The sequence below is a fragment of the Panulirus ornatus genome, chromosome 73 (genome assembly GCF_036320965.1).
Source record: "Panulirus ornatus isolate Po-2019 chromosome 73, ASM3632096v1, whole genome shotgun sequence".
Taxonomy (NCBI): domain Eukaryota; kingdom Metazoa; phylum Arthropoda; class Malacostraca; order Decapoda; family Palinuridae; genus Panulirus; species Panulirus ornatus.
Window position 1 is genome coordinate 3,495,293 of NC_092296.1, and position 27,208 is coordinate 3,522,500.

Genomic DNA, 27,208 nt, shown 5'->3' on the forward strand with positions numbered 1-27,208 from the left:
TGATCTAAACCACTCGTGACTTAATAAGGTGTCGTTGATAACTTTTACGTCATCGGGTTCTGTGAAGGGACAACCAGGAGACGTAATACGAGTCGAGTGTTTACGTTACGAGACGCGTCATACGGCGAGACTGAAAGGTGATCCACGAGTTACTTCAGTTGATGGAAAAGTGGGATATCAAGTCTATCTATCGATATTCTCTCGTGGTTTCCATGGGGAGCTGGACGCCCCCATGACTCCGTCGCAGACGCAAGGGGGCGCGGGAGGGTCAGGGCGCGCCAACCACACGGGAAATGACAGCAGACGTGGGGCATAGCGAGCAGGTCTGTTTGTTGTTTTCCTAGTGACGTGTCGCTGGTCATGTGGCTGAGACGCCCACAATACAGACAAGAGAGTCGGGAGGTTGTCGTCAGCGCCAGATAAGGCTCCCTGTGTGTGTGTGTGTGTGTTGTGTGTGTTTGTTTACCTGGTGAAGGAGATGGGACGTGAGACGATGAGGCCGTGTTGAAGGCCTTTACCCTTACCTGAAGGAGTGCTAGGCCCTTAGTTAAGGTTGTTCTGGTCTATGACGTGCTGCCCACGTATCTTAAAGGGTTAGATTAAAAGGCTTTTATGGAGGAGGGGCCATTTGTTATACCCAAAGGCTCGCTCCGTCGTGCCAGAGGGGTGTCCTCACGTCGTTCAGAGGGTCGTACCGACGCGTCGTGGTAAAGGGGTATACGCACACACACACACACACACACACACACACTCGCCCTTCGTCACATTGCGTAAGAAAAAGAAGTGAACCTCGTCAAAGAGTAACATTCCTGGGGCGATGATGTAAATGTCGCGTTGTGTACAACCCAGGAGGGCGTCACAACTGGTATTATGAGGAAGCTGGTGGGTCCAGATGTATTTACACAGAATATGTGTTAGTGGTGGGCACAGTAGCTGGGAATGGCTGGAGGTAAGCACAGAGCATACAGCGGTGTGAGGAACACCGTGTGTGTGTCTCGCTAGTGATCCAGATAACACTACGGGTCGTGCTGTGAGCCGAGGGTGTTGTGGCCAGACACAGGAATCCCTCCCCGCCTTTGTGTCGGAATCGACCCGAGTCATTTTGTAGTGTCGAAATTGGGCCAGATTGTGGATGGTGTGTGTGTGTTGATGGTGGAGATGAAGTCAGACGGTCGGGGCCTGAACGTACGTGTGTGTGTGTGTGTAATCACCTCTTCGTACGATACGAGGAGGGATAGTTTTACATACTCGTACGCCCCTCGCCCCTCCACAACCCTTGTATTGATGAAGGGACGCCTTGATGTCCTTTTACATACTCTTGCGCCCTTCGCCCCTCCACAACCCTTGTGTTGGTGAAGGGACGCCTTGATATCCTTTTACATATTCGTGCGCCCCTCGCCCCTCCACAACCCTTGTGTTGATGAAGGGACGCCTTGATATCCTTTTACATACTCGTGCGCCCCTCGCCCCTCCACAACCCTTGTGTTGATGAAGGGACGCCTTTATAATCTAACGTACGAGTATGCCCCTATGTTGTCCCTTCGTAATGTGGTCTCTCTCTCTTGGCGTCTGACCTCCATCACCACCACTTCGGCATCATTATGTACGGGGTGTTGTCCTCATCCTTCTAACCTCGTCGCTTACAAAGTTCAGGAGAAGCAGTTTGCCCAGGACCCTAACGGTCAATCCTCGTGTGGCCCATTCTCACACACACACCAACTATGGGAGCCAGCAGTCATTCGCCTGCTCGTTGCTCCTGCGTCAGTCACCCGGGCTCGTGATCTGGGTCGTTAGCGAGCGACCTGACCGAGCCGGAAATGTCCCCCGCCTACCTGCTCCCCCTTCTATCCTGGCCGTCCTGTGTACCTATTGACGTCACTGGTGACGTCAGGCCTTGACAAAGACGGTACATGCCTTCCGTTTTCTGTTGTGCGCGACTTGAATTACTGCAGCAGTATACTTGGTGAGAATGTGGGAGGGGAGTGAGGGAGGGAGGTAGGTTGACATGTATTGGGTCACAGCAGGTTTTGGTCACATGAGGTCATCAGGTTGTTTTTGTATATGATGTAGGGTCAGGTCAGGTCACATTGATGTAACAAGTTGAAATTATTATTTTATTTATTATTACTACTGCTACTGTTGCTACTACTGCTTCTGCTTCTACTACTATTGCTACTGCTACTACTTCTGCTGCAACTACTACTGTAATGTTGCCATATGGCGGGTGTCTTGCTGGTCTGTATTAAGGAAGGCTGAGGGGGTGAGCGGTCGTGGTCCGTCTGAATCAGTTTGTGTCAGGTCAGAATGTCTTAGTGCCCTCAATCCTGCTGCTGCTGCTCCTCTCCATCTCTCTTTGATTCCAAGGAAAGATTTCGTAATAGGATTTGTCTCTCGCTTTCGGACGATCTACGACACAAGGGTGTGTGTGTGTGTGTGTGTGTGTGTGTTGGGGGGGTGATGGTGTCTATAGGCGGTTTAGACACTATAACTTCTCTCCTTTGGCGAATTGCTGGTTATAAGTATAGTGTACGGCAGTTTTAAGTTGGGTTGTTTGTTAACCATGTCGGTGACTGGGTCACGGGGAAGCCGCAGGGGTCAAAGTTTAGGTCACGCTGTGACCCCGATCTCTGTGTGTCATTTAAGGTCACCTGGATGACCTTCCTCTGCTGGGTCATGACGTGTCGTAAGGTCAAGGGTGACAAGCGTCTTGTAGATGAGAGTAGGATGTGGGAATAACATTGGAGTGTCTTGTGTGACTACGTGAGGTTGTAGAAGTCGTGAAGTAGAGTCTCTAGGGCTACATGGACATGTATCTTTGGTACTGAGGCCTACGTACGGTTGTATCTTGGGGTGTTATGCAGGCACGTGTTGTAGGTCGTCGTAGATAGAATGTTGGTATGTGTGTGTGTGTGTGGCAACCCCTCCATGTTACGGGTCCTGAGTCATGCTGGGGTCAGGTGTCGCCTACACCCCCACCCCAACACAACCTGTCGCCTCCACCACCACACGACCTGTGTCCTCCCCACCACCACACGACCTGTGTCCTCCCCCACCACCAGTACGACCAGTGTCTCCCCCCACCACCGGTACGACCAGTGTCTCCCTCCACCACCAGTACGACAACTGTCCCCCCCCGTCTTTCCCCCTCACCACCACCACAACGTCCACGACCTCTCCCAGTGTTGTGATCATGGCCGAGTCTCTCTTGGTTATACCGTCTGGGCAGCAGTCAGCACCCGTGTGTGTGCATGATTGCCATGAGGTGCGCCAGGGTTCATGAGCTCGTGTTCAGAGGCCGCCCTGACTTGCTGGGATGCGGAGGAAGTGGGTTCGACGCCCCTTTTCTCACTCACCTGTGAGGTGGGGGAAGGAGTGGGGGATTTGACTCCCTGGCCTCTCGTCCAACCATCTCTCTAGCCTCGCCAGCCGGGTTGTGGCTGAGGACGACGGAGGATAGAAACCTGGAATACGATAGAATCGAGAACAGTAATAGAGGCTTCGTCTATTCCCCATCGTCTATCCTTCTATCATCCTAGATGCCTTCTATCCACCCGTCCTTCACGTACCATCACAGATACCCCTCTCTATCCGTTTCTATCCTTCTACACAACCATCCCTGACGACCCCTATCCTCTGTGTTCCCCTCCGTATACCACTTGCCTGTCATCTCCTGCGCCCGCAAGGCTCTGGCGTGCTTGGGTGGAGGATATTCTAATTGGTATTTTGTCTATATTTTGAGAGAAGATCCGTGCCTGCGTCAGGGTGGAATCTTGGCAGAAATACCCGCTGGCTCCTGGCGCCCTCAGGCAAGCAGGGAGGGCGTGCCAAAAAGGCGTCGTCGTTGTCGTCTTCTTCAGCCCTCCCCGTGTGTGTATCTTGTGATGCATCGATTTACTTAGCTCTCTGAGCACGACCGTCAGTACGACCCCTGAACACGACCGACGGTACGACCCTTGAACACGACCGGCTGTACGACCCTTGAACACGACGACTGTACGACCCTTGAACACGACGGTTGTACGACCGTTGTGCACGACGAGTGGACGACCCTTGAACACGACGATGATACGACCCCTGGGCACGACGGCATGGCTTCTGACCTTATTCTTTCCAAAAGGGATAGAGTCTAAAACCAGGGCATCATACCTGGGGGTCGTGCGCGCCCTCGTCCTGTGGGGGTCGTCCCGTCGTGCTTGGGAGAAGGGAGGAGGAGGAGTGTGGGTGGGAGGGTAGCGGGGAAAGCAGGGAATGTCCCGAAGGAAGCAGCAGACAAGACCACCACCAAGACTGCTGTTGCTCCTGGCCTGGGATCACTCTGGCTCCTGCCCAGGTCTCCCAAGGCCAACACACACACACACACACAAGGCCGGTACGTGTGTGTGTGGAGGAGGCCGGGTACCTGTGAATCTGGTAAAGAGTACTTGGCGCTCAAGAAAGATTTTTCCTTGTATTTTTTCCTCCTCCTGCCCTTCGAAGTGTCCAGATGTCTTTTTCCGATCATATCCTCAGTCGTGTGTAGTTCTGACTCTCCTAGTGTTGTGTATGTGATGGTCTCGCGCGACCCAAGGCAGCTCCTCTCGTCCCGGGTAACGCGCGTTCATGTGAGTGTGTGGTGTGGGCCCAGTGTCTACATACAGTGCACAGAGAACACTCTAAAGTGCCATATATATATATATATATATATATATATATATATATATATATATATATATATATATATATATATATTTATTTATTTATTTATTTATTTATTATTATACTTTGTCGCTGTCTCCCACGTTAGTGAGGTAGCGCAAGGAGACAGATGAAAGAATGGCCCAACCCACCCACATACACATGTATATACATAAACGCCCACATACACTCATGTACATACCTATACATTTCAACGTATACATACATATACACAGACATATACATATATACACATGCACATAGTCAAAAATGCTGACTTCATCCATTCCCGCCGCCACCCCGCCACACATGAAATATACATATGTGCGTGTGTATGTCGTCTTGATGGGGTAGCATCAGGAATAAACGAGCAATTTCTCCCATTACACACGTCTGGCATTCAGCTTGTCATGTGTGTAATGGCTATGATTGATGTGTGATGACTAGTGGCTAATATGAATATGGATAATAGCTATAGTGAAGATGTAACCATGTTAATATGTTGGTAATGCTGCTTCCTAGATAGTATGTAGTACACATGTTCCTTACTAGAGAGTATCTACCTCATATGTTCCTTGCTAGAGTATTTAATATTATAATATCAAGAACGAATGTTGCTTACGAGATGACATCCATTGAAGAATGTTGCCTACAGGATAGCATGTAGTGCAAATGATGCTTACTAGATATAGTCTATTATCTTGCCTATACCTGGTTATCTAGTAGACAGCATTTACAGAGATTGGAAAGCTGGGAGACCATTAATGTCTCAACAACTCGTTACACTCTCGGTCTGTTCTGGTGTGTGTGTGTGTGTGTCTATTGGTCATAACATTTACAATCCCCTGTGGTATTTGCTTTCTAAACCCCCCTCTTCCCCCCCATCACTCGCCCCCCCTCTCCTTTTTTTTTATGTTTAGGTTTTTTCCGGAAATGTTCATGTTGGATTATTGTTACTGCTGATCTTTCCTCCACTTCTCCTCTCCACCTCCACTTCTCCTCTCCACCTCCACTTCTTGTGTTCGTCAATTAGAACGGCTCTGGAAGGGTTGCCGTTCCCACGAGAGATTGGATATGATGTGCATTTTGCCTTTGACTGACGCGTCTGGTTTCTCTTGTTCTTAGTGCCTTGATCCCCGTTTGTTTGTCGTGTGTTGTTTGGTGTCCTTGTACAGGTTTGTTTGTGTTGCCACTCTCATGTGTCTGTTTCCGACTGTTGCCTGTTTGTTTGTGTTGTGTGTTTATCTTTGGTTTTGCCTCGTTTGTGGCTGGTTTGTGCTTGTGTTTGCATATTTTGTGTTGCTTGGTGTGATTTTTGTTGTCTTTATTACTTCCGCTTTGTGTTTGTTGGCCGATGTAAACAGTTGTGACTCAGCCTTACCGTTGTAAACATCCTCTTGGGCTGAGGTTGTGGATGTGGTTGTGAGGGGAGAACTCTGTATCTCGTCTGGTTTCTCCCTGTGGACAGATCTGGTTTCTCCTGTTTGATGACATTTCCTTCGGTTTCTCGAATATGAAAACAGTCTCTGGTTTCTTGTATTAGAAAAGTTTTCTGCGTGTCTCCCTTGTTTTCGAAAACTGTCTGGTTTCTCCGTGTATTTGAATTTGTCTGTTTTCTTCCAGTCTTTGGAATCATTGTACCTGAAAATTCTCTTATTTGAAAACTGGTTTCTTCCCTTATTTGAAACCATTGTTTCTGGTTTCTCCCTGCCTTCCTTTTAACCCTGTTTGTTTACTATAATTTTGTCAAAAATATATATATTTTCAGTATGTTATATATTATATGTATTATGTATATTTAGTGTTATATATTATATTATATATATTATATATCTTTTCAGTGTTATATATTATGTATATTATATATATTTTCAGCATTTCTTGAGCAAAGATAGAATATTACATTTAATATTTGCGTATTGCCTTGTATGTGGCCTGTGCTTAAGATGCCAAACCTCTCACGTGTGCGCTTAACTGTGAACTTTTAGAAATTTTGGAGATCACATTTTGTGAGGTTTGCTTGTTACGTCAGAAGAGGTAGTGAATGGTGGATATATGTCTCTCTCTCTCTCTCTCTCTCTCTCTCTATATATATATATATATATATATATATATATATATATATATACATCGAGTCTACGAGGAAATGAAACACGATAAATTCCCAAGTGCACTTTCATGTAATAATCACATCATATAATTTTTCAAACTGATTTTTCTCCTTTAAAGCGAGGCTTGAGCCTTGGCGACGCAGGTGCCTCCTCTTATCATGTGGTGTTCGTTGCAGGTGAGTGTGGCGTGCCGGGGCGCCCTAGGGGGAGTGACTTGCACCCACGGTGTTCGTCAGGCAGGGCCAGGAATCTCACACACGGTATGTACACAACTTCCCCTTGGAGTAAGACGCTCGCTGGAGATCAAGACAGCGATCGTCCGAAGCAGAGATTTATATTTTTAGATAGTATTTGACAACCGTTTGTTTATATGTATCACTCTTAGTTAACACGACAAAGCCAACTAACGTATCATTGATAAGGTCATCCCGTCTCGACTCTGGTGTATTGCTAAACACATGAACGCTGGCGGAGTTATCGGGTGAGCTCGTGTTCTTACTCGCTAGCTGGTGTGTCTAGACCAACGTCGCATTTCTCGGTGTGACGCAATTTAGTTAGCGTTCGTTGATCATGTTTGTTTTCCCCTACGTGATGTCAAGAATGCCCAAGTAAGCATTCGATTAGATAATCGAGTTTCTCGGGGGATTACTCGGTAGTACTGCCTGGATTGGGTTTGAGTCTTTCCAGGAACCTGAAAGTCCAGCTTTCTAGCATGAGCAGTTTACGGTTCCATTTGTTTTCCAGTGGCTACTGTGTTAGTTGGAAAATAAGTAAATGTCACTTGAAAAGTAGGAATTATTTTTATATCAGAATCTGGATCATAATCCTTTTTTTCCAGACCCCTTAGTGCTTTGGCTATATCTTCCAGACCCTTCCTCTGTAGTAGCCTTCTTCCAGGCTCCGCCAGTTGAGCAGTCTTACTGATTTTCCTCCATGACCATCTTCCAGAACCTCCCACTCTCTTAGCCTTCTTCCAGGCCCTCCCAGTGTCTCTGTTCCAGATCTTCCTACTTGACCATCTTCTATTTCCTGGATCCTCCCACAGCAAGCCATCTTCCAGACCTTTCCTCTTCATATATGCAATGTCTGGATGTGAAACACAAACCGCGTTTTCTCTTGAAATACGATCATTATTTTTTTCATGAAGTAACGAAGAAATGAGTACGCCACAGGGAGCAAAGACCAGCTGGGGCGATTTAAAACTCTGCCATCTGGAAGGTCATCGTGAAGGCACCGCTGTTCTCAGATGGTCTGCTTGTGAGTAAAACCCACATCCCCTCCCATCTCTATATTCCCACACAGAGAAGACGAGGCGCGGGGTCGTGTGGACAGACCATCCGTCCAAACCTCGAAGACGAGGCGCGGGGTCGTGTGGACAGACCATCCGTCCAAACCTCGAAGACGAGGCGCGGGGTCGTGTGGACAGACGATCCGTCCAAACCTCGGCTTCTTCAGTCCATATATGAACGACGCCCTCCACCTAGACTGGATGACCACCACTACTCTCTCTCTCTCTCTCTCTCACACACACACACACACCTCCTCCTACCGATGCCAGCGAAACTGGAAGGCAACAGATGTTGATGTTTACCTATCGTGGAAGGTGAATGAGGTGGTTGGAGAGCGTGTTTCCTTGCCTCTGCTAGTTCGGTAGAGGAGGAACCTGCATCTCTGGCTGGGACCCTTGTGTTGGGGTGGGGGACGAGACGGGCGCCATGCTGACGATGTCTCCCTGGGGTTGATGACTTACCCCAGGGGATGACGTCTCCTCGAGATGAAAAAAACAAAAAAATGGAAGAACATGTAGCGTGCGCTGTCGTCTCCGGCGCGGGTGGGTTGCTGGTCATCCATGCCTCCTTAACCATACACCGAGGTGGTTTGTGGTTTTTCGTGGTGGTCGTTTTGCCCTGATGTGTCGTTGTTTGTAGTGGTCGTGCGGTTGTTTGCGTTGCAGGTGTGGTTGTTTATCGTGTCGTCTTGTTTGTCGTGTTTCCGACCTTTGTTTGTGAAGTTTTAAGCAGTGCGACGGAGACGCATCAGGTAGGCAACGCGAGTCTCACAGCGTCTTACCATACGATCAGTACAGAACACGTCAAAAGAAAATGGAAAAGTGGCAAAGAACATTCCCAGATATGATTAACTTGATGGCAAAATCTTGGTTACATGTTGGAAGGTAAATCTCTTTCTCTCAAGCAAGCAGGCATGCCTGCCTGCCTGCCTGCCTGCCTGCTTGCCCAAGATCCGAGCCCAGACCACAGAGCCAGCTGGACTGGTCCCGCGGGAGGTGAGGTGAGGGGGGGGGGGAGCTCACCCACCCACCCACCACCGCTGGTCGGCCTGTCTGCCTCCAGTGGTGATGGGGGGGGGGGGGTTCCATTCCCCCTCTCCTCCCTCCTGGGTCAGGCCCCCCCCCCCAGACCAAATGTCGCTCAAATTACTCGCCCGACGACGACGAAGACGACGACGACGACCACGTGATGGTAAGGTGATGCCGGGGGGTGAGGGAGAGGGGGGGGGGATCCGAGAGCCACCATGAGACGGGGGGAGGGAGGGGGGTCGAGGGGGCGTTCCTGGCAAGGTCGAACATGCAGTGGAGGTGGGGGGGGGGTTTACTTACGCAGCCTTGTTTGCCGGCCCGGTGGTGGTGTTTGCTGGTCGTGTGTGGTTCTGTTTGCCGGCCCAGTGGTGTTGTTTGCTGGTTGTGTGTGGTTGTGTTTACTGGTCATTTCGTGTTGTCTGCTGGCCTGATGGTGTTTGCTGGTCGTGTGTTGTTTGATGGCCATGTAGCGTTGTTTGCTTGGTTATATACCGTGTTGTTTGCTGGCCTTGTGCACTGATCTGACCACCGGTGTTTACCCCCCGACCATCACCCCACCAGTCTCCCTCCCCCTTGCATCACCTCCCTCCCCCCAAGCAAGACGTCAGTACCCCCCTCCCTCCTCTCCCACTCCCTGGGGTCCGACAAGGACGGTGCCCCAGGACCAGTCATTTGGCCTTCGCTGTTTGACTCTCTCTCCCCCCGCTCAACCCCCCCTACCCCCCCCCCCCCCCCAGGCAACCCCTCCCCCCCAAGGATTGCATGCGATTGGTGGGCGCCCGGACAAAAAAGAAAAAAAAAGTCTTTTAAGGAAGGGACGTCTATTTTTAAACTGCTCTTCTCTTAGCATTCATCTGAACCAGGAGGGGGGGGGGGGTGAGTGTGTGTGTATTAAGGGGGGGGTCATAATGTTGCAAGATTCTCTCTCTCTCTCTCTCTCTCTCTCTCTCTCCGAGCGATGGTTTACGGAAGTGCGTGAGAGCAAGTTTGTGGTTGCGTAACGCGTCGTGACCCCTGGTTGACTTGCGTCTCGTAGGTCGTGGCTTTACAGCCAGTCGTGTTCTTGTACGCAATCTCTGTCGTCATGCGTAGCGCAGTTGTCGTTGTACGGACCCCATGTCGTTGTACGGACCCCCCCTGTACACACCTACCTGTTCTTTAAGCATTACATAGCTGCCTGTCTGTTTACATATGAGGCTGCTTGTTTCCAGTCCTGACTGCTTGTTTACATCCCTGCCTCCCAGTTTGGTGTCCCTCTGCAAATATTTGTGATATCCTGTTTGCATACCGCCCGTGCTTGTTTGCATTAATGGCTGTCCCTTGTTAGGTGTACGGTATCTTTTTTTTTTTCTCTCTCTCTCCATGTTGATATATATATATATATGCATACTGATTTGCATACCGACCTTGCTCTCTGCAAATCTTCCTTCTTCGCTTCCGTCGTGGTTGATCGTAAGCACGTACCCCTGGGGGATCCTGCCTGTTCCTTGAAATAACGTAGGGTCCAGCCAGTCCTGAGCTAGCGAGGCCACGGTTGCGCGTTGAATTCCAAATCACGAAATCCGGTGAATTCTTGATTTGAGGTGGTGGACGACCCAGATGTGAGCAGGTGTTGTGGAATGCGACATCTCTAAAGCACTTACAACTGCCTTCCCCAAAGTACATCCGACCCACGTAGTGCACTTCACGAATTCTCTCTCTCTCTCTCTCTCTCTCTCTCTCTCTCCCGAGACTTGGCCGACCTGATCGTAGAACCATCTTTGTTTACTCTTTTGGATCGTATGGTTCGGTCATGCGGAGACCTTGAAGCTTTCCGAAGCGTCCCGAACACTGCTGATACAGCTTGGCGCTCGGCGCCGTCAAAAGCCATCTTAATATCTTTTGATACGAGTGGGTCTGATAAGGGAAAGCACCCGAAGAATTTGATGAGCTGATAACGTATACGTTTGGTGAGTGCGGCGAGGGATGAAGTGGTACAGGCTCGAAGACCTCTTGTGGGTGGCGTTTGCTTCACAGTGTTCGAGACCGGGGGAATGAAACACGCGGTTCAGTTCATCTCGGTACACAAGGGTTTGTTTTGTTTTTTTACCCTAAGAGCAACACTCGCATAACACCCTTACGTCAACACCTCCGATGTTTATGTTTTTATATATACATTTTTCATAACATTAAATCCCTGAATAACCAATAATTGTTCCAGACTTTTAGCAATTCCAGGAAGTCGACTGGACCATGCACGTCTGTTGTGGAAAATACTAAGTTTCCACGCCAGCGTTGTAGCAAGTTACGTCTCCCAGATAGATTGTGTTGCAGTTGTGGTTTTTATTGCTTACGACGTCGGACGAGTGGCAACACACAGTGCAGTGTTGCATGGGTGTTTTTGTGTGTGTGGTCTGGACCTACGCCGGCGTTTGTGACTGGTTATGGTGTAATACCCTTGTCTGTATACTAGTGTGTTGCATTGTCTGTATACTGGTGTGTTGCATTGTGTAATACCCTCGTCTGTATACTGGTGTGTTGCATGATGCAGTACTCCTACACCTTTGTGTTGCCCGATACGTTAGAGCGATCATTTTTCCCCATGTGTCACGCGTTGCACACCACGCGTATACCTCCTCGTGTACGTCGCCCCCCCTCCTACCCCTCCAGACCTTATCGCATTACATACCTAAGATTGTGAGATAAGTGTTGGGCAACAGTTGGCCGGCACATAACCAGGCAAACATTGTGTAACGAGGCAGAACGCCCCAGAAGCCACCACTATTGCACCATAAGCAGCCGCTGCTGGCCACGCGCGCGGGCGGGCGCGTGTAATAACCACGCAAGTCACGATGGAGACGACCTCTTGGACCTACCATCCCCCCCTCACCCCCACCTCATATACCTACTGCAGCCCTTGACGGAGACCTCTCTAACCCCCGTCATATATCTACTGCAGCCCTTGAAGACGTCCCTGATCTCCCCTCATATACACAACCACCTAACGGGGACCTCTCTCATTTCCATAGCAGTACGTACTTCAAACCTCCTGACGGAGACTTCGTGTGATCTCCCGTCATATACCTGCCTGACGGAGGAGACCTCTGTGATCTCCATGAAACCTTATCTTCGCCGCTGCTCTGAAGGGAGAGCTCTGGTGGTGGGGTGGATTACCAGACAACAGCGGAACAAGGAACTGAAATGTTTCGTCACGTCTCGAAGCTCTTCGAATTGCGTCTCTTGAATGCATTTTTGTCTTGTTTTTAGCGTCGACATTTTCAATTCAGGGTCGCTTTATCCACAGGGTTGTGATTATAATGGCTTCTTGGATGAATAGAATAGTTATCCTGAAGTAAATCTTTTTATGTCTTTGGATTTTGAAGTTATAAACTTGTATGAGATTTCATAGCTACTTCAGTTGATCAGTAAGACACGCAGATTGTGGTTTAATCCTGTCTCGACTCAGTGTGTATAAGTAGAGCGTATATTGCGTGGTGTGTTGTGGGCGCGTGCTTGTGGCATTCCGCATGGCAGAGCCTTTGTTTACAAACACAGGTTGGCGTACTACAAGGTGTGTGTGTGTGTTCCTCGCTGTTGATCCAGGCGAGTCAAGTCTTCGTGTTGCTTTCACCAGTGTATTGAATCTCTCTCTCTCCACATACACACTTTCATATTAGTTTCTTACATAGTTGGATAACCCTCCTTTTTTTTTCCGTACACAGATGTTTGGATACCATTATAAGTTTCTGCTTCAAGACGTCGCAAGATGAAAATTGATAGACGATTCCGACACCATTCTGGCTGTACTCTGTGCCTTATCGTGTCGAGTTCAAATGTTTGAGACACGTTGTACTGTCACTTGATGACACTTATAGATTCCTGTTTTGTGGATAGTTAGTGTTAGTTTGGTTTTCTTATTACCGAAATGACGGTATTTACAGATCGAAAGTTGTCTCGCTCTTGTGTTGATTATATGTATACCGAAGAGGTTGGGGGGAGGGGGGTGATCGGGGTTGTGCAACCCCTCAAACCAGCCTGGGATGGGGGCGCCCCTCGGGCATCTGTAGTGGGTCGTTGGTCGCTGTGTGTGTGTGCGATGGGGGCGGACGATGGCATGCAGTGATGCTCAAAGCACGATGTGGATAGCCTGTATTGCTGGACGCTGCTCCCTCCGCGCTGTCAAGGGAAGAAGACCTGTAAATTGAACACATAGAAATACATCTTGAAAACCAGTCCCTGGGGTCGGGTGAGTTAGATCCCCCTGATGATGGGCATTAAACACCTTAAACCAGTCTTGTCTTAGACCCGTGGGTTAAGAGACCTTCTGGATTCTATCCCTGGACACCAGGGCATTCTTCTGTACGGGCCGGAGCCACGGGGCGTGGTGACACGATAATGACACGAGGTAGGACTTGAGTGTGAACAGCTTGGGGAATGGGTCCTGCTTGATTGTGCCATAGTTATGATAAAAGAAGAATTGGACAACGACTGATAAAGGATAGAATATGCGTTTCCTTGTGTGTTTTTTTTGTAGATTATTTAATGTTTACGAAAGCAGGATTGAGGATGGAGCCTGCCTGCCTGCCTGCCTGCTTGCTTGCCAAGTCTTGGCCAGTGACCCATGTAAAGGGGAGGGGAGGGCGACTGCCAAGACCACACAAGCCAAGTCCCTCCACACCACACCCACACCGCACCACGCCTCGCTGGCATCATCAATTGGTCATGAAGGGCCTTTTGATTACCTGGCCTCGCTGATGGAAGCCCCCTTGTTTCCCGTGAGGTTTGGATGGCTAATTATGTTGTTGTGTGTGTGTGTGATGGGTCGCGGTGAAGGGGATCTGACGATAAGTTCCCAAGAGCACTTTCGTGTGATAACCACATCATCATCATCAGGGGAGACGCAAGAGAGAGGAATAGAACAGTCAGTTGATATACCTCAGAGAGACGTTAGCTAGGACGACGCCATGTGTTAAACATGCGATTCAATAGCATGTTTACCACATGGCGCGAAGTCGTGTTTGGAGCGCCGCCGGAACCACACGGCCCTGGTTGTATAGGCCTCTCTCTCCCTCTCGCTCTCTGGGAATCGTAACAAATTGTAACCTTTATCATGCAAAAAAAAAAAAAAAAAAAAAAAAAAAAGAAAGAAAATGGGGTGCGAGTGGAGGCGGGGGAGGGAGGGGGGGGGGGGGGGGGGGGGGGGGTGGTTGAAGGGGAAATACAAGTTGAGAGGAATTTTTTTTCCCCCGTTGCTTGCCTACGGCGGGCAGATCTTGCATGTCTTTTGACATTTATGGATGTATTTATTTTTTTTTCTTCTCTCGATCAGACGAAACCCATTGTGCTCAGACGTCATTGTGTGTGTGTGTGTGTGTCCCACACCCCTATCATCAGACACGTTACTCGTGTATTTAATGGCTCATATCGTCGTGAACCGCGCCCTCCCTCCTCCTCCTCCTCCTCTTCGTATCGACACACACCCGAAGCAGGTCCTGAGCTTTGGAGGAATATTTGATATATATTCCTCTCTCACCCAAAGGACGATGTCCGTGTTTAGGTTACCGGGCCTGGGGTGGGAGGGGGGCAGATTTTTATGGAATGATATATATATATATAAATTTTTCTCCCAAAGATTCAGCCAGGTGGGTTGGGTGGGTTGCTGGGCCGGGACCTGCTCTGTATGTCGCCCGCTCAGAGGCCGGCTCGATCCCAAAAAAAAAAGTTTGCAGATTATTTTTCCTGATTTCGAGGGACGGGTTTTCCCCGTTGTGGCAGGGCGCGGGTAGGCTTGCGCAAGGCGTGGGTGCTCGCTTGGCCTGGAGGAGGCGGGGAGGGTGTGGTGACCTTGTGAGGGGTGTTCGAGTGTCAGGAAGCAATGTGATTTGGCTTCATGCGTTGGGGTCGAAACTGTACCGAACGTTCGCGAACCCTCCCACGACCAGACCGGTCCTGTCCGGTCCAAGTTGTATCGAGCAGAATGACTCGTCAGGTCAAACTCTTCTTACCAGGTCGGAGCTGTGTCGAAACCTCTCGTCTCGCAGAGTCGAAACTTCAGCGAACCCCTCTCGCCTCAACGAGCAGAGACAAGACGTTTCGGCACGGCTTCGACCAGCAGCGAACCGGGGTGGCTTCGGAACCTCAGCCGTGCGCCCAGGACTCGATATCCGCTGGTGTTCATCAGCCATAGACGGATATTTTGACCCCGATCTCGAACTATAAAGAACCACGTAGATGAACGACCCCGGGTTGCGTGCCCCCAAGCAGCCGTAGGGCGTGCACGTTGATGACACGCCTCCAGCCATTATTTACCTCGTCCATCACGGTGGCCGTAGACCCTCGCCGCCCCGGGAGGTTGGTGCCGCGTGTTAACGGGTTGAGGTCGTCCGTAGGTGGAGGAAGGGCTGCGCGGGAGTGTATGGAGGGGGGGGGGGCTCCGTCGCTCCTGCACCAGGAGGCACGAAGACCTCTGGTGGTGGTGTTATTATTGTGCATCCTACCTCATTATCATCATTATTATTTTTTTTTTTCATCCCTGGGGATAGGGGAGAAAGAATACTTGCCACGTATTCCCTGCGTGTCGTAGAAGGCGACTAAAAGGGAAGGGAGCAGGGGGTTGGAAATCCTCCCCTCTTTTTTTTTTTTTTCCAAAGAAGGAACGGAGAAGGGGGCCAGGTGAGGATATTCCCTCAGAGGCCCAGTCCTCTGTTCTTAACGCTACCTCGCTAACGCGGGAAATGGCGAATGGTATGAAAGAAAAAGAAATTATCATTTTCATAAATATTGTTATTAGTATTATTAGTTGTTATTATTGATATTCTCAGGTATAGGGGAGAGAGAATGATAACCACGTATTTCCTGCGTGTCGTAGAGGGCGACTGACGAGGGTTTGGGTACTTGATGTTCTCCCCTCCTGTTGTGTCACATTACTAGCTCTCGGTGGAGGAACCAGGATGTGTTTTCTTTTTTTCCTAGAAGGTCCAGTAGTCCAGGGTGCTGCTCCCTGTCTTGTGCCGTCATGGGATACGTCTAAATTCGTTATGCAAGACGTGTTGGTGTACCCGACCATTCCACCCTCCCGTGGTCGTACGTGGGGTCGTAACTCTTAAGATCTCCCCCACCCCACCCCCTTGGTCGTACCGACGTGGAGGGAGGAGTCGTATCTCCAGACGTACTTCAGGAAGGTCGTAACACTGTCGGGTGACGTAAGACTGTCAACCCTCGCTGTGCCTGGAGGGAGGGAGGGAGGGAGACGTACGAGGATATCTGGAAATGTATGAGCTAAACACGAATATTTTTTGTCTTTGTCCTGTTGTTACACAGGTGGCTAGTCTGCATGGATCATGACCATAACCGGAGGGGATGCTAAATTGTGTGTGGGTGTTTTTTTGAGTCGTTAGTTCAAGCGGTTTGTATTGTGGGTCTTGACATTTGCGAAGGATTTGAGAGGTGAAGTGCCAGGCTTATGGTTGTTTCTTCATTGGCCACTTTACATGCTAGAGGGATGAGGGGAGATGTTAACTAGACCCATAGGGGACCCATGTCATGTAGACACACACACACTGTAGTCCATCCTGCTCTGTGGGACGACCTGTCTCTTGATATACTTTTGATATTTTTTTTTCCAATATGGAAGAGAAAGGGAAGGGAGCGGGGGGCTGGGAATCGTCCCCTCTCGTTTGTAGTTTTCCTAAAGAAGGAACAGAGGAGGGGGCCAAGTGAGGATATTCCCTCAAAGGCTCAGTCTTCTGTTCTTAACGCTACCTCGCTAACGCGGGAAATGGCGAATAGTATGAAAAAATATATATAAATTGTTCATTTCATTGATAATATATGAAAAAAGAGATGGTCCCTCTCAGTAGCTGGGACTCGCTGGGTGCCTCTCACTACCTGGGACTCACTGGATCTGTGGATGACCCAGGGCACGAACCCTTTGAGAAAGGTAGGCATTGATCATCCTGGTTACCTTACATAGGTCAACCCACATAGACCGCAGAGTGTAGATGACCCAGGGCACGAACACTAGAGAGAAGTAGGCAGTAGTGACCCAGTATGTCGTACATAGGTCAACCCACGTAGACCTCAAAGTGTAGATGACCCAGGGCACGAACACTAGAGAGAAGTAGGTAGTAGTGAACCAGTATGTCGTACATAGGTCAACCCACATAGACCGCAGAGTGTAGGTGGCCCAGGGCACGAACACTAGAGAGAAGTAGGCAGTAGTGACCCAGTATGTCGTACATAGGCCAGTCCACATAGACCTCAAAGTGTAGATGACCCAGGGCACGAACACTTGAGAGAAGTAGGTAGTAGTGACCTTGTATGTCGTACATAGGTCAACCCACATAGACCGCAGAGTGTAGGTGGCCCAGGGCACGAACACTAGAGAGAGGTAGGCAGTAGTGACCCAGTATGTCGTACATAGGCCAGTCCACATAGACCTCAAAGTGTAGGTGACCCGGGGCACGAACACTTGAGAGAAGTAGGTAGTAGTGACCCTGTATGTCGTACATAGGCCAGCCCAGACCTCTACACAAGCACCTCTCACAGGCATCCACCTTTTATGGAGCACAAAGTACACCTTCAGGTAGTAATGTCTGACGAAGTCCCAGGCACGTTGCAATTGGGCCCAGGGTAGGAATTGTGAAGAGAACTTCACCACACTCCACAGCCCACACAGCCCATACTGCAGCAGCCTAGTCACCCAGACCAATACTTCGTGAGAGAGTATCGCCCCTACGGTGATACAGTAGGCGGCCATAACGCACAACAGTGTGTTGGAGGTCATGACAGACGTGCCAAGGGCCTCCTCCATCACCGACGCCACCCTGCAGTAGAGTTGGATGAACTCCTCAATACCCTTCACTATCGGCATCTGGGTGAACAATTCCAAGTGGTGGATACCCTTAGGTCCGCGAGTCAGCCAACCTACCAGGAATGGCTGCTGCTTTGGATTTCTTACCCAGAACCTCCAGTAGACCTGTGAGTCCAGCCCCGCTACAACATGGTCCAGAAGGACCTGGAAGACGGGCCGGGATTGGTGCAGAATCACAACTCCCAGCACCAGAGATAGTGCCAGGAGCACGATCCGTACTCCCCGTGGGTATGAGGGGCGTCTGCCACTCAACAACCAGGAGGTGATGAGGCAGGACCCCAACACGAGGGCTGTGTAGAACGCCACCACCAGACACAAGACGTGGGAGGTGGAGAGGACGAATCCTTCCGTCATCCCCGCCAGGGTCCTCAGACTCACCATTTGGTGGTAGGCCTGGAGGAACCTCATGACGTCCCCGATCAGTGGGATCTGGAAGCCATTAGATTCTGGTGAGAAGTACGTCTCTACCTGATGCTCGGGTACGGTGACCAGCTGGCCCAGGAAGGGCAGGTTGTGAAGCCAGTATGTAAACCAGTGCTCAGCCGCCAAGACCTCCTGCAGGAGCTTGATCTTGAGTTCGAGATGGTGCTGTCCCAGCAAGACGGAAGTCCACAGAGTTACACTTGCTACCAAGATGGAAATCATGAATTGCTTGATCATTTTTAAATTATTAATTGTAAATCATTGCATGACTGACAAACATGATGCCGAGAAAGACGGAAATGAAGGTTTGTCCAGCCGGACAGTTTGACACGGAAGATCCAAAGAACAGTTCACAGAATCAAGTCCTCAAGTAACGAATTAGCATGTGTGTGTGTGTGATGATGTGTATGTATGTATGTGTGAGGTATGTATGTGTGTGTGTGTGTATATGTATGTGTGAGGTATGTATGTTTGTGTGTGTGATGATGTGTGTATGTGTGAGGTATGTATGTTTGTGTGTGTGATGTGTGTGTATGTATGTGTGAGTATGTGTGTGTTAACTGGCAATGAGAATGAGGGTTACGTAAGACGACTTACAATACAATAAGTTGTCTAAGCTCCAAATCGTCGTTCCTCGGCTTCGTGTTATAATTCGGCTTCTTGTTTCCCCATCATTTATTTAAGATTCACATTTTCTTGAACAGAAACTCTCATTATCGTGGAACAAGAGTAGAGGACGTGTTGGTCATCGAATTATAACGTCGGTTGTCAAAAGACTTTAAACTTCCTTCATCTCGCAGTCTTAATCAATGGAACTTCTCTGTCTGTCTGTCCACCTCTCCTGTTGACGTACGATTTCGCCCGTGAGTCAGGTGGCGAGCATAACCCCCCTTGTGTTATGACCACAGGTTCTGTCATCTTGCCCCCCTCACTCCCTCTCCACGCTGTGTAATAGCCTGCGTCTGCTGGCAAGCCTGCTTCCTGTGGTGTGATGGACCCAAATTCTCTTACCTTGTGTCCCGTTGTGTGTGTGTGACACAGACGACCCTCTCGTGTGAGGGTGGTGGGGGTGGGGTTAAGATGGAGATGTTGGAGGGGAGATAAGATGTTGAGGGAGACGTGTGGTAGGATGAGGTGGGTATTAATGGGTCAGTGAGGGAGGGTCAGGATAATTGGTGGAGAAGACAAGTTTGTGGGCGGGAGTAAGGAGGATTTCGTGGTAGTGGTGGTGGGGATGATGGAGGAGGCTTCTGTGAGTGGTGGTGAGGGGAATTAAAGGATAATAGACAGGCAGATGGGGAAGCTTGAGTGGGAAGGGAGTACATACATAGGGTAAGAGGGAGTGTTGAAGCTTCTAGGGGATGTGTGAGGGTTTCTCATACTTGAAGAAATTTACCCTCCACAACAATTTTGTCGACAAGGAATAACAGCCACTCTCTCTCTCTCTCTCTCTCTCGAAAACCTTTCTGGGTCAAGGTCGCACCCAAGCCCCCCCCCCCCACGCATGCGTCGTATTAAAGATAGTCGTTGCTGCAGCCCCCCAGTCCTCCCCCATGTTCTTATCTCCCTCGCCGGGGGCTGATAAGATGGTAGTGCATCTCCTCCCATCACACTCTCCACACCAGTAGATAAACGAGAGGGGAAGGATCACTGAGACGCCAAGGCTGGGAGGATGGAGTGTGTGTGTGGTGTGTGTGACAGCTGATCAGCTGTGGTCAGTGTTGGCATTCTTGTGGTCTACACATCGTCTTCGTCTTCCTGGTGGGTTCAGAGTGTGTGTTGGTGTAGGAAGTGTTGGTGGAGGTGCGTGGTAAATGTGGTGGAGGAAGGGGAAGTATTGCTGGTGGTGGTGGTGGTGGTGGTTGTTGGAGCACGCCCTGGTGGGGGAAAATGTTGGTGAAGGCTTATGGTGGAGGTGATGTTGGTCTAGGTGGCTTTTGACGGTGGAGAAATATTGGTGGTGTTGGAGGAGGAGGGAGGAAGTCGTGGTGGTGGTGGAGATGTTGGAGTGAGTGCTTGGTGAAGGCACGAAGGGTGGAGGGGGTCAGCAGCAGTGCCACCACACACATGCTTGCTTGGTGGCCCCCGAGAACGCACCTCACCCCACCACCGCAAGACGCATGCATGTTGTTACTCCATTGCGAAATGTAAAGGAAACATGTATAGTGTGTGTGTGTGTGTGTGTGTGTGTGTGTGTGTGTATGAGTGTAATTGGGACCCAATTTACTGAAATTGGTTCTGTGATTGGTTGAAGTTGGTACAATGATGTTGAAATTGGGACCCTATTTGTTGAAACTGGTGCATAGATTGGGTGAAGTTAGTATATAGATTGTGAAATTGGGACCCTATTTATTGAAGCTGATAGTGTGTGAAATGGGTACACAAATTTTGAGATAAGCACTGTATATTTTTCTTTTCTAAATTTTGTATGACGTACAAGCTCTTTACAAGATACATCTCAAATATACATATATTTTCGACCAAAAACACAGTCTTTCGAGTGTGGAAAGAGTTGTGAAGGAATTGTTATAATGGCAAAAAAATGTATATAGACGGGTGTGTTCTTCCACACGTGGAAAGATGATGAGAAAACGGCAAATTAGTGTGAGGAAGAAAAGCGTACACACACACACACACACACACACACACACACACATATATATATATAATATATATATATATATATATATATATATATATATATCAGTGATGGATTGCGCAAAAGATGCTTGTGGCATGAGAAGAGTGGGAGGTGGGCTGTTTAGAAAGGGTAGTGAGTGGTGGGATGAAGAAGTAAGAGTATTAGTGAAAGAGAAGAGAGAGGCATTTGGACGATTTTTGCAGGGAAAAAATGCAATTGAGTGGGAGAAGTATAAAAGAAAGAGACAGGAGGTCAAGAGAAAGGTGCAAGAGGTGAAAAAAAGGGCAAATGAGAGTTGGGGTGAGAGACTATCAGTAAATTTTAGGGAGAATAAAAAGATGTTCTGGAAGGAGGTAAATAGGGTGCGTAAGACAAGGGAGCAAATGGGAACTTCAGTGAAGGGCGTAAATGGGGAGGTGATAACAAGTAGCGGTGATGTGAGAAGGAGATGGAATGAGTATTTTGAAGGTTTGTTGAATGTGTCTGATGACAGAGTGGCAGATATAGGGTGTTTTGGTCGAGGTGGTGTGCAAAGTGAGAGGGTTAGGGAAAATGATTTGGTAAACAGAGAAGAGGTAGTAAAAGCTTTGCGGAAGATGAAAGCCGGCAAGGCAGCAGGTTTGGATGGTATTGCAGTGGAATTTATTAAGAAAGGGGGTGACTGTATTGTTGACTGGTTGGTAAGGTTATTTAATGTATGTATGACTCATGGTGAGGTGCCTGAGGATTGGCGGAATGCGTGCATAGTGCCATTGTACAAAGGCAAAGGGGATAAGAGTGAGTGCTCAAATTACAGAGGTATAAGTTTGTTGAGTATTCCTGGTAAATTATATGGGAGGGTATTGATTGAGAGGGTGAAGGCATGTACAGAGCATCAGATTGGGGAAGAGCAGTGCGGTTTCAGAAGTGGTAGAGGATGTGTGGATCAGGTGTTTGCTTTGAAGAATGTATGTGAGAAATACTTAGAAAAGCAAATGGATTTGTATGTAGCATTTATGGATCTGGAGAAGGCATATGATAGAGTTGATAGAGATGCTCTGTGGAAGGTATTAAGAATATATGGTGTGGGAGGCAAGTTGTTAGAAGCAGTGAAAAGTTTTTATCGAGGATGTAAGGCATGTGTACGTGTAGGAAGAGAGGAAAGTGATTGGTTCTCAGTGAATGTAGGTTTGCGGCAGGGGTGTGTGATGTCTCCATGGTTGTTTAATTTGTTTATGGATGGGGTTGTAAAGGAGGTAAATGCAAGAGTCCTGGAAAGAGGGGCAAGTATGAAGTCTGTTGGGGATGAGAGAGCTTGGGAAGTGAGTCAATTGTTGTTCGCTGACGATACAGCGCTGGTGGCTGATTCATGTGAGAAACTGCAGAAGCTGGTGACTGAGTTTGGTAAAGTGTGTGGAAGAAGAAAGTTGAGAGTAAATGTGAATAAGAGCAAGGTTATTAGGTACAGTAGGGGTGAGGGTCAAGTCAATTGGGAGGTGAGTTTGAATGGAGAAAAACTGGAGGAAGTGAAGTGTTTTAGATATCTGGGAGTGGATCTGTCAGCGGATGGAACCATGGAAGCGGAAGTGGATCATAGGGTGGGGGAGGGGGCGAAAATTTTGGGAGCCTTGAAAAATGTGTGGAAGTCGAGAACATTATCTCGGAAAGCAAAAATGGGTATGTTTGAGGGAATAGTGGTTCCAACAATGCTGTATGGTTGCGAGGCGTGGGCTATGGATAGAGATGTGCGCAGGAGGATGGATGTGCTGGAAATGAGATGTTTGAGGACAATGTGTGGTGTGAGGTGGTTTGATCGAGTAAGTAACGTAAGGGTAAGAGAGATGTGTGGAAATAAAAAGAGCGTGGTCGAGAGAGCAGAAGAGGGTGTTTTGAAATGGTTTGGGCACATGGAGAGAATGAGTGAGGAGAGATTGACCAAGAGGATATATGTGTCGGAGGTGGAGGGAACGAGGAGAAGAGGGAGACCAAATTGGAGGTGGAAAGATGGAGTGAAAAAGATTTTGTGTGATCGGGGCCTGAACATGCAGGAGGGTGAAAGGAGGGCAAGAAATAGAGTGAATTGGAGTCATGTGGTATACAGGGGTTGACGTGCTGTCAGTGGATTGAAGCAAGGCATGTGAAGCGTCTGGGGTAAACCATGGAAAGCTGTGTAGGTATGTATATTTGCGTGTGTGGACGTGTGTATGTACATGTGTATGGGGGGGGGGGGGGGGGTTGGGCCATTTCTTTCGTCTGTTTCCTTGCGCTACCTCGCAAACGCGGGAGACAGCGACAAAGTATAAAAAAAAAAAAAAAAAAAAAAAAAATATATATATATATATATATATATATATATATATATATATATATATATATATATATGTAAACCAGCTTTTACGGGGGATTATCTTGTGTATAGCTAGGTATATGTTAGTATAGCTGGCTGTGTTTGTAGTGTAGCTAGTGCCGCGACCTGTTGGTAGAGAGGGCGCGGGGAAATGGTCGAATAGGTCAGAGGGTTCGGTATAGGCCAGTGATGGGGGATTGGGTGGGAAGGGGTATTGATTGGTGGGTGGGGTAACCATTCATGGGAGAGGGGGGATGGGATCTTGATATTGTGCTGGGTGTAGCCATTTCTGGGTCATCGCGGGCCATACGGTCCTTGTGGAAAGGTCATTGAAGAGCGGCACGGGTCATGAACACGGGGAAGGTTTAACAAAGTTCGTGCCTGACCTAACCTAGCTTAGCCTAGCTGTGTGTATGGAGGGGGTGGGCGGGGAGTGTCACGAATCAAATATAAGGGTTCAACAAACGAGCCCTAAGCTAACATAGCCTACTTTAACATGGCGGGTTTGCCTGACGAAGTTGAAATTGCCATCCTAACCTAGCGTAGCCTAGCTTTATCGTGGGAGGGGGTTAATGTTTGTGTCGCCAACAGAGTAAGCAAGCGAGCCTAACATAGCCAAACATGGCGTTGCATTGCGCCACCATCAAAGCAGAAGGCTAACGACAGACACAGACAGAAGCCCAGCGAAGCGTATCCTAGCCTTATCCTAGCCACGCGTTGGACTAGGTGGTTGCATCACCTAGGAGACTGGCTGGGGTGGCGGGGCGGGGCACCTGGTGGTGTTTCCATCATGTGAAAACCTCGACGCGTCTCTGGAGGGCTTCCTGTAGCGCAAGAGGGTGAACTTGTTCTTGTGGGGTAGGCCAAGGTGGTCCTCGTAGGTGGCCAGCTGCCGGGCTCACTATACAATGTTTATATCCGGCTTTTTTGAAGATTATGATAAACATCAGTATGTAAACTTTCCGTTGTTTCTCAGTGAAATACTTCCTTTTTTTTGATCGATCTACATTTATATATTGTCCCTGGGGATAGGGGAGAAAGAATACTTCCCACGTATTCCCTGCGTGTCGTAGAAGGCGACTAAAAGGGAGGGAGCAGGGGGCTGGAAATCCTCCCCTCTGTTTTTTTTTTTTTTAATTTTCCAAAAGAAGGAACAGAGAAGGGGGCCAGGTGAGGATATTCCCTCAGAGGCCCAGTCCTCTGTTCTTAACGCTACCTCGCTAATGCAAGAAATGGCGAATAGTTTGAAAAGACATTTATATATGTAATTTAAGGATAAAGAATGATTTATGGGAACTGTGTTGTATTGGGAGCGAAAGGAGGGTTTGTTTATATATGAATGTCCTGCGCTATGTGTGTGTGTGTGTGTGTCATGTATATTTATGGGCCACGAAGTATGCAGCTCCTCTCAAGGCTGAGAGATATCAATAGCACTGATCTCTGGTGATGCAACACACACACACACACACACCTCCTGATGGAGTGGTGTGTACTGTCCAAGAGAGGTGTGTGAGAGCGAGGCGGTGTGTGCAATGGGCCATGCTATCGAGACGTTACCGGGCTTATGTGACCTCGTTGCTCCCCTGCTTGTTGGAGCGCATTGTGAAAAATGAAGGGTTTTGTACGTCAATGATTTTACGAGGGTGTTGCTCGCTCGGTGTGAGCAACAGAGTCACATGGTTGTTTTAGCCAAATCTTAGGCTGCAAGGTTAGAGTAAAGCCTTGGAAACCATAGTTAGGTACACGTAAAGTAAGGTACCCCCCCTCCACACACACACAGCTGCTGTTAGGGTAAAAGACGTGGCAGAACCATCACAAGGTATAGTTAAGGTAATTAATGGCCCCTGACCCAGTTTGGGGAAAGTGACCTTCCAAACCATCGTAAGTTAAAGGTTAGACACACAGGCCTCTGACATCGCCGCGATGACCACACCCAGAGTCCTCCTGTCGAAGGTGGTCGCCATCCTGTATTTCGCAACAACCATTTGCCTGGGGCCTAGGCGACCTGAGGAAACCAACCTTGATGTTAGCATCACCCGGAACAGTAGTGTGACAGCTGTTGCAGCACTGACGACGGCCTAGTGTGTGTTGCAGCACTGACGACGGCCTAGTGTGTGTTGCAGCACTGACGACGGCCTAGCCCAGCCTACCTGCCCACGTCATCTAGTACAACTCTATTCCAGGAAATTAGAAGTTTTCTACCAATATATCGTAGTTCCCCCTCCAAGATTTTTAAGATGAAACGCCGCATGTCCTCAGTATCGATATATATTTAAGTTTAAAGGTTTAAAGGCAGCTTATAGGCGTAAATAACAAACTGTTGTAGTGCACATGGTATTCACTGTTTATCATTTACTTCAACACCCAGCGAGGAGACCTTTCGACAATCATGCAAATCTGGCAGTTCCCATATATATATTTATATATATATATATATATATATATATATATATATATATATATATATATATATATATCCCTTACTCATCGACTTTCCTAACGTGATAGCTTTCTCCCATATATCATAATGCCTTTCTCCTGTATAATATACCTTTTTCGTCACTTCATATACCTCTCTCTCTCTCTCTCTCCATATACTCCTCAATAGCATCTTGTTCTTCCTGAGATACTTAACATTCCGTCTTCATGATGTCATATATTTTTTCTTTCTTTCCTGTATACCATTCGACAGGTAGTGAAGTTACACTCGTCTCACACGAATCCTGTACAACTTGCACGTTCTCTTTAGCTCTGCCTGCTCGGTACTTCCGTGTCTCGTGGATCAGACTTAGACTCCAGGACTGGACTCGCCTCAGAACAGCGTCTTGACTTGGTGATTTAAGAAGATTCTTATTCTCAGTACGCGCGAGACACCCGTGTTTGTCGTACGTGGATTTACCGTCGGGTTCATTACTGCTGTGGTCGGGGTGTGTGAGGGCCACCCAATCGGTAGCGCACCTGTGTTAATGATCTTGTCTTTCAGTTACTTTATCATTCTGGTCTTGATCTTGGTCCGTATTTGATCGCAAGGATTGATAACCTCCTCTTGTGTACTCAAGACCAGCCACATTTTCACTTGGCTCTTTTTTTTTTCTCTCTCTTTTTTTAAGGCCGTGAGGAGTGAAGGGAAGGTTTGGTGGGCGTAGAGATAGGAGGGTAGACATGGGGTCCCGCTGGTGTTGTGAAACTGGTGGTCCTGGGTTCGATTCCCCTTGCTCGTCCCGGACGCTGCTTCTGACCTCGCCATTTGGTAGTCGTATAACCCAATCCTCTTATGGTAGATTGACTCATTTTCTCGTGGTAGTCTTAACTCGGGAGAGTAAAGTGTTATATTTACGTACGAGATTTTGTACATTTACATCCCTTGTACACGACAGGACGACCCTTGAACGTGACGGTACGACCCTTGGGTATGATGGACTGGCTTTTTAAAACCCAACCCTTCAGGTCGTAGGTCAGGTCATCATGCCCAAAGGGTCGTACCGTTCTATGCAACAAGAGTCTGAACAACGACGCGTCGTGCTCAAGGGCTGTCTACCTCTTTCTTCCTCCTGTCGTACTTTTCTGTCTCTGTCTGTCTCCCTCTTCCATTTCTGTGTCTGTCTGCTTGCCCCCCTTCTATTAGCCTTTCCGCTGTCTCCCTGTTTCTCCCTCCTGTCGTCCGTAGAGATCGCTTACCCTCGCAAACAGTTTACAACGCACGTAAGTCTTCAAGATCTGTATTTTCTTATCCCCAAGTTTAGTTTTGGATTGCTCAAGTCAGCTTGCTCGAAGATTCACTCTCATCTCTTTAGTATTCCCCTCGGGGCGATGGAGTGCCTCCGTGCTTACGTGTCTGGCTGATCATTGTAGTTCATACATTTCT

At 48.4% G+C, this 27,208-nt stretch overlaps 1 protein-coding gene across 3 annotated transcripts in view; it reads left to right on the forward strand.

Moving 5' to 3' along the window:
- Positions 1-27,208, forward strand: part of Pino (protein pinocchio) — a 125,145-nt gene that overhangs the window by 49,772 nt on the left and 48,165 nt on the right. For 2 of the 3 annotated variants that reach the window (XM_071661387.1, XM_071661388.1), the window contains exon 2: positions 6,962-7,045. The exons of the other annotated variant lie outside the window; for it this stretch is intronic. In XM_071661387.1, coding sequence (XP_071517488.1) covers positions 6,962-7,045 — 84 coding nt within the window. The remainder of the gene's footprint in view (positions 1-6,961; positions 7,046-27,208) is intronic. 3 annotated transcript variants of the gene reach the window in all.